Source organism: Belonocnema kinseyi, chromosome 3, assembly GCF_010883055.1.
Source record: "Belonocnema kinseyi isolate 2016_QV_RU_SX_M_011 chromosome 3, B_treatae_v1, whole genome shotgun sequence".
NCBI lineage: Eukaryota > Metazoa > Arthropoda > Insecta > Hymenoptera > Cynipidae > Belonocnema > Belonocnema kinseyi.
The window spans coordinates 49,870,992-49,879,251 of record NC_046659.1 but is presented as its reverse complement, the minus strand read 5'-3'; the positions used below and the strand labels follow the sequence as shown (position 1 = coordinate 49,879,251).

General features: G+C 32.1%; 1 protein-coding gene across 6 annotated transcripts in view; it reads right to left on the bottom strand.

Moving 5' to 3' along the window:
* LOC117168975 (serine/threonine-protein phosphatase 6 regulatory subunit 3) overlaps positions 1-8,260 on the bottom strand; it is a 22,539-nt gene that overhangs the window by 6,541 nt on the left and 7,738 nt on the right. For 3 of the 6 annotated variants that reach the window (XM_033354983.1, XM_033354988.1, XM_033354984.1), the window contains exons 9-18: positions 4,227-4,359; positions 3,999-4,151; positions 3,797-3,910; positions 3,640-3,704; positions 3,366-3,564; positions 3,144-3,227; positions 2,934-3,028; positions 2,778-2,862; positions 2,259-2,454; positions 1,777-2,164 (exon numbers count right to left, since the gene is read on the bottom strand). In XM_033354983.1, the coding sequence (XP_033210874.1) occupies positions 1,777-2,164; positions 2,259-2,454; positions 2,778-2,862; positions 2,934-3,028; positions 3,144-3,227; positions 3,366-3,564; positions 3,640-3,704; positions 3,797-3,910; positions 3,999-4,151; positions 4,227-4,359 (1,512 nt within the window). The remainder of the gene's footprint in view (positions 1-1,776; positions 2,165-2,258; positions 2,455-2,777; positions 2,863-2,933; positions 3,029-3,143; positions 3,228-3,365; positions 3,565-3,639; positions 3,705-3,796; positions 3,911-3,998; positions 4,152-4,226; positions 4,360-8,260) is intronic. The other 3 variants (XM_033354985.1, XM_033354986.1, XM_033354987.1) reach the window with 3 other exon arrangements.

The following is an 8,260-nucleotide window of genomic DNA, read 5'->3' as shown; positions in this document are numbered from 1 at the left end:
TTACCGCGATTTCGCTGGAAGCGGGTGCAATTTTTCAGATTAGCACCCGCTCCCGGCGAAATCCTGCGGTTGTCCTTATGACAAAGTTTTAATTATATATATTTATGTGTGTGTGTGTGTGTGTGTGTAGAGCTAATATACTATAAACACGTTAGATTAGTTTTTATTGGGATGCATAAATTAATTCTCAAGGTATGTGCACTGTAATTTTTGTTTAATAATAATAATAATATAACGTGTTTTCTTATTCGTTCAAAATTTTGTAACATATCACACTCGGGTAGCCCTGGTCATTTCATGTTAGGTACTTCCGGACACATGTTTTAATGTTAGATTTTACTTGCTTCTACGAAAAACTAGTAATACATTTTTTCTTATAAACGAAGTTCCCTTCAATTTTTTTATTTATGTGGGAGTATTCTTGTTCTAGTGTATAAAATCTAGAAGTCTTAGTTTTTAAAATAGATTTCTCGTTGTTTAATATTATGATAAAATGTCCAAATATCAAGATATTCTCGGTCCACGGGGCTACCCTTACACTCTTTTTGAATATAAAATTGTCGAAATTTCTACTTTTAACGGAACAGTTAATTTTTCAAATTTTAGATTACAAAGAAAACTAATTCACTCAAGGCACTTTTTTATTGCCTTACTCGCGCTTGGCACTTCATTTTTATATGTATTTATATAATTCTCTAAAAAATCAAATAATCACAATAATTTATTGTATATGTATACAATATATACACCCGTGTACAAATTTTCTGATCTGGCTTTGGCTTATTTTTCATTAAAATTACTCTTAATTTCTCTTAGAACAATAATATGGTAAGTGGTCTTTATTCATCACCAATTTTTTATAAAATAAGAATTCGCCTTTATTAATTTTTTTAAAGAATATATCTGTAATAATCAACGTTCTAGTCATATCTCACATTGCTTGGCTGAAACTATGAATCTGCAATTTTTCAATAGCAGTTCCGATTTTGAAAAGAAAACCTGTGTGTTCCACCAGCGAAAGGTTAAAGAAAATGTAGTAGATCTTCTTAAAGGTAATAATTAGTTTTTTATACTTTTTTTCGTATGTCATTTAGCCTGACCGGAAAATGATTTAAATTTTTTTTTTAAAAGCGCTATCAAGCTTAAAATAAGCCATATATCTGATCAAAAAACTCTGTCCGACCTTTTCAAAAACGCATCGAGTAAAAAAAAGTTTGTTAGTAGTTGTAAATACAAACTATAACAAGATAAAAACTGTTCAGATAAGATGTCATATATTTTAATACCGAAAATCAGTTTATTTTATCTCGCATATTATTTATTCATAATACTTTCATAAAATATTGTGCAGTCATACTAAATTTTGTACTAATTATTGTAATGCAAAGTTTTAAGACTTTTTTGCATATATTCAATTAAATTCAAATAGCCTACTATTTAAAGTGACCTGCTCTCGCATAGTTTCTCTTAATTATGCACTAAAACATATTAAAAATAGCTTTCTTCTTCTATGAATTAAATTAAATATGAGTATTAGTTTTCATTGATACGGCAAAATGATGATTATGTATTCCTGCTAGGTTAGACCCACAAGACACAATGTTTATTCAAAAGCTTATATTTTCTACGCAGGGTAGTAAAAAATATCATTCTTAGATTTTGCAAAATGATGTGGAATGAATACAAGTTTAGCATATTTCAAGGACATTAAAAATCTTGGATTTTCCTCATTGCATTTTTTTTCTTAAGTCTGATGCTATAACTCAAAACTCTTACCTGTTGATTGTAATGGGGTTAGCGTTACTGTCCGGATTTACAGGACCTAGACAAGTGATGTTCGCCTGTTCAGTGCAAATCGTTTCCACCGACGGGGCTAAACTAGATTCAGCCGATTTTATCGTCGTTTTATCTCCACTGCCATCGGGGACGTTGGAGTTAAGGGACGTGATTGTGCTGAGATTTAGCGACAATTGTTCTCCTATGACTGGCGCTGGTGCTTTGAGCACATCGCTAAAGCTCGCCTTGAAAGGTTCCGGATCTGCTTTGCTGTCGATATTCAACGTCGACTCAAAATTATCAAAATTGGCCCAGCCAGTTTGTTCCACTGGTTCAACAGTGGCGATATCCCAAGGATTAACAGCTGGTAAAACGATATTACTACCGACTAGAAGAGAAAAAATTGACGCTTTAGTTCCAAATTGTGAACAAGAAAAAAAAGCATTAATTAATCTTTTACTAGTTTTAATATTTTGCCTTACACTTATCCTCGTTCGAATCAATTTCCATATCACAGGGATCTTCTTCCTCTTCTTCGGAGGAACTAGAATCTTGGCTTTTCTTGCTGCAAAATCCATCTTCCTTGTCTATCACAGTCTGAAAGCTTATTTCACTTCCGTCTCCCCAATTTATCTCTCCGTTGTCTTCTCCGAGAGATTTACGCTTCTGAAAGCAAACCTGTAAAAATTCAAGACAAAAATATTAAATTTATTCCAAGTGGTTGATGACTTTTGATTTCAGGTGTACGAGACTTTGTGAAATCTTTTTAATGTTCTTGAAATCTTTTAAATCTTTGTGAAATATTTTGAATCGTTGTGAATCCATTGAAATATTTGAAATCTTTGCAAGATCTTTGACAATATCTGAAAAATATTTGAATGAAATCTTCTGAAATATTTGAAACATCTGAAATGTATTACTCAAAGTAGGTATCTTGCTGGCAGGTTTGAAAATTTTGTAATTTGAAAAAAACTTCGAATTTAAAACAAATTCTCCCTTACTTTACTGAACAGGTCTTCTCCTTTTGTTAGATCGTCGTCATTAAGAATGAAATCTATCGTACCCAGCTGACCGACCGTGTTGCTGCTATAAAAAATGGAATTCAGTAAAACAATTTCCTCCCAAAAACTAATTTCGTACTTTAAATTATTACTCACTGTAAGGCTTCATCTCCATCAATGAACTTTTCATCATGAGCGGAATATGATGCAAATTGAGATCCCAGTTGCTGTCCCTGATAATTAGAATATACCTGAGATGTAAAATATCCTCTTATTTTTTAAATCTTTTCCAAACGGAGATTTATTGTATTTTTCAGAACCTTTAAATTGGAAGATTTAAAAAATTGAAATGAGAAATGTACATACCTGTTGTGCGTAAACTTCTTGGGAATAATGATACACATCAGAGTTTTCTCCAGAGTCAATCATGTAAACTTGCGCTGGTCCACCCTAAAAATCAAACACATTAGCATGTTGAACAGATTTGCTTGAAAAAGTTTAATAATAAAAACGCCCGAATATACATAATTATGAGCTACTTTTTAAATTTAAAAGCCAAATTCAATCGAAAAAAAATCAAAATCTTGCCAGCATTATTCGCTGAGTTTTGTTTATATCCTCTAACTCCGTAGATACAAAATTTTCCCAATTAGTAAGAGTTTCCGCAGGTACATTTGCCTTCAGGAAATTGTTGAAAACATTATTTTTTTCACACTGCGTCACAAGATTATTCGCAATGTCAATTAAGTGACCCATATATGCTTGCCTGACACCAGATTTCTCCTTTCTGAAAAAATAGAGTATTAAAATTATATAGTCAATAAAAATCTTCAATTGATTGAAAATCGTATTTTAGACTTACTTTCGGTTATCATTTTCTTCCCAGCCTTCCAATATTCGCTCTATTAGCTTACACTTTACAAATATCTGAAAGCAAACAACATTTTTTTATTGAAAAATTATTTTTTTATTAATATTTGTTTAATTGTTGTCTTTGAATGTTTTCACTAATAACTCACATTTTTATAAATAAGCTCGTTGGTATCAGGACAGTTCCATTCGATTGCCAATTGGAAAAATTGTTGCACTTGAGTATGCAGAAAATTGTTCCATGAGTATTTAAAAAAAAGATCCTGTAAAGATGAATTAGATAGAAATTGTATAGAAAAATAAATTTAAAGTAAAGGTATATCAATCGAAAAAGAACTATAAAATAATTACCAAAAGAATGTGGAATGTGTCTAGGTCCACTAGCTTTTCATTTATCGTTGCATTCTCGGTGGATAATAACGTAACCAACAATTTTACTACGTGAAGACGAGTATTCCCAAATGGGACATCTAACACGCCCACAGTTGTGCTTACCGAGGGTTTCTGTAAATCGACAATGTGAAATCTGAGAAAAATCTACGGTTTTTTTTTATGAAACTCAAAACTTTTATAACATACCTGAGGAGGTTCCAACAAAAGTTTATTGAGCTGTTCCAAGAAAGGTATCGTGGCATTAGAAATTTTGAGACACTGCTCGTTGTTGATGAGCTCATCGGAAGAACCAGATCCGCGATCGGCATCAGAAGATACGCTAACAAAAGGATAGAAAGCTTAAAGTGATTCAGAGTGACCATTTAAGTCCTAAAAGAACCTTCTTGTGATGTTATTGTGTCAACGTTGAATGAAATTCGGTAAGCGTAGCATGGAGAAAATTTATAAATTTAAGAACTAAAAGTGCAAAATTTTAAGTTTAAAGCGCTTTAAATTTAAAATTAAACATTATAAATTCAAGAAATTTGAATTCAAACGTTTGATGAACATTATTTTTAAATAAATAAATAAAAAGACACTGTACAATCACAAAGTGGTAATCTTAAAAATGCGAATAAATTCCATTCCGAAGCTTTGAGATTTCAATATTAGATAATCTGCATACCATAAAATATAATTATAGAGTCTTGAAAGATTAAATATAAAATCATCGAATTTCATACGGTATAAACTTAAAAATGTATAGCCTTTAAAGTTTTAATCTAAATACTTGTAATATTTATTGAATTTTAAATTCGTCCATTTGAAGCGTTTTCAATTCAAATTTGTGCAATTTTCAAAGCTTCAATCTAAAATTATTTGATTTTTAAACTTGGACGGATTCTTTAATGTGAATCATTAAAAAAAATTAATTCTGTACACTTAGAATTCAAAATTTGCTTATTTCAAGCGCCTTAAATATCAAATTATTCTACATTGAACACTTAAAGTCAATCTAAAAATTCATAAAACCTTTATAATGATTTATGAAATCGACAAAGATAAGACACATTGCTAATCGCTGTGAATTTTAAGAAAAGAAATTTTAACTTCCTTATGCCTTTCCCACTGTATTTAAGATGGAGAATTATACTTTAAAAGACCACCTCCATCCATGAGCTATCACGTATTTTGTAATTACCCCTTTGAATTATTTTCATGAAAAAAAGCTTTACCATAAAGAAAAACCGATTTCTCAAATATTATAAAATGCCAGGAAAAAGCAGTGAGTACTTCAATAAATTTTTATATCAACTTTGGGATATTAGTGGTTAAAAACAATCTCTCCCAATTTCATCAGTTTATCTGCAATCGCCTTCAAGTTATCGTTTTTATAACTGTCACCCCCTCCCCAACAAACAAATTTGTAATTATTATACACTTCTAAAAAATGAAAACATATTTCTGATGATTATATGCACTAAAAAATGTCTACAATACCTTAATTCTACAAACTAAATTAAATATGACTATTGAAGTCTTCATTAACACGATTAAATCATAAGTAGTTTTGTCAATTGAACGAAAGTAGGAAGCAATTTGACTTCATTTTTGTAAGGTAAACCGACTATTACTGGGACGTCAAAAGTATGCCCAATACTTAGACAATAATAAATATCGTTGATATCTTTTATATGCCAACATAAATTATGAAAGTAAAAATGTTATATTATTTTTGAAGTTCTTTTAAATTTGTTAACATTATTTATTTTTGTCCTGCCAAGCTATACATTGAGTACAAAATAATCAAAAATATTCTTCAAAATGTGTGAGTGAACTGCAACAAAATTTGCCATTTTTTTCAAAACTTCCCACATAACTTTTACAGCATTGTATTATTGAAATTTTCTACACTAAAAGAAAAAGTAATGTTTTTGCACATTTTTAATACGTTAAGGAATAAAATTCATAACTTTATTAGCGACTTTATTCGATAAATTATGAATATTTTAATGTCCCGCATCTGGACAAATTTTTGTCGAAGTTTCCTAAACCGGGACGAGCTATCGCTGATTGTTTCGGTTTCGAACACTTGCACTTGAGTTGCGAAATTGCGTTTCCATTACTGAGACGGTCACTTTCGCCGTGTTTTTAATTAAATGTCGCAGTATTATTTTAGAGATATATTAAAAATATTATTTATAAGACACAACCTTGCCGTTTAATTGATTATTTATTCTAAAAAAGTTGTTCAAAGTAGTTTATTGAAACTTACAATTCTAACCTCAAAGTTTCCCAACTGCTTAGGTAAGTAATGTAATTTAGTATCTAATGAATTTAATTTTTCAAAAAAAATTAGTAAGTACGCATTAAAATTCAATATTATAGATTTATATGAAATAGAAGACAATTGATCATAGCATGCTACGCGCCGGTTGATAGTGATCCTAGAGAAGTAAAAGACGCCTTCTGGGACAATTTAAATGACACAATAAACATCTGCGAACATGGAGAACGAATAATTCTACTAGGAGACATGAACGGTTGGGTGGGCATCCACAAACAGGATACAGAAAGAGTATTAGGTAATTTTGGGGATCCAAGAACAAACCATAACGGAGATAAATTAGTTGGTCTATGCTTAGAAAGGAGTCTGTTTATTACAAATACTTGGTTTAGGCATAAAATGATCCATATGTACACCTGGTCTAAAGGAAATAGCCGCAGTATAATTGACTTTGTTGATGCGGATGAAAGACTTAGAGAGTTAGTCAAAGATACAAAAGTCATGAGGGGTCCTGAATGCACTACTGATCATTACCTTCTGATCTCAAAAATTAACTTAGGTCGGGGATGGAGAAATAAGAGACCCAAGAAAGCAAAACAAACGCGAATCAAAATTGAGAACCTACAGAAACCGGATGTGCGAATAGATTTCCAAAATAAGATAATCGAAAGCATAGATAGGGCAACATGGGAGGATCGTATAAAAAACAAAGATATAGAGGGCGCCTGGACAATGTTACGGGATATCCTTGTTAGATGTACGATCGAAGTGTGTGGTACCGCAGTTGTAGGAAGAATTTCTGGTGATGCGTGGTGGAATGATGAAATTCAGGCTGCCCAAAAAGCAAAAAGAAAAGCGTACAAGAGAACTTTGAACATCGCAGGTCTTAGCACTAAGGAAAAAAGTAGACGTAGAAATGATTATAGACGCGAAAACAGGATACTTAAACGATTGGTTAAAGAAAGTAAAGATACAATTAGAGCAGAAGAAGAGATAAAAGGAAGGAAGGAAGCAGGAAACTACTTTATAAAAAAATGAAACGAAACAAAAGTACAGAAATTGTCAACATGAGAAATAGTAGGGGGGAAATGGTATATGATGCAGACGGAATACTAGAGGCTTCCAGAGACTATTTTAGGAGACAATTTGGAGATGAAGCTATAGGACACCACAACTGCGATGTTGAACACGATGCGATGGAAAACTAAATTGAAAAAGTCTGTGTCACTGAGGTTAGGGATATTATTAAGAACTTGAAAAACGGTAAGGCTGTCGGGGTAGACGGTATTAACGCTGAAATGCTTAAACACGGTGGCGCGTGCATACCACATAGACTGTGCGAATTAATAAATTTATGTTTCGAGATGGGAGACGTCCCAGGCGATTGGAAAGAAGCGATTATCGTACCAATATACAAGAGAAAGGGAGATAAAAGCGAGTGCAATAATTACAGAGGGATTAGCTTATTAAGCACCGTAAGTAAAATATATTCAAAAATACTTATTCGCAGGGTACTGAAAATAACAGAAGCAAAGATTTGGGAAGTCCAAAGTGGGTTTATGTCAAGAAGGTCATGTACGGATCAAATATTTAGCTTAAGGCAAATAACAGAAAAAAGTTTGAGAGTAGGAAAAAAAGTTTTCTGTGCATTTGTTGACCTAGAAAAAGCTTTTGACAAGGTAGATAGAAGTAAACTTTGGGAAGTCCTGAAAGAGTATGGAGTCAATGGATGGATCTTACAAGCTATAAAAACAATATATACAGGTAGCAAAGCGAATGTAAGAGTGAATGGGAAACTGAGTGACTATTTCGATATTATTCAAAGAGTTAGACAAGGATGCGTTATGCCTTAATGGTTATTTATATTATTTATGGACAAGTGTTTAAGAATGGCTCTCTTCGACGAAGAGGATGTGGATCTCGAAACAGTAAGGGTACGTGGGTTAGCGTTCGC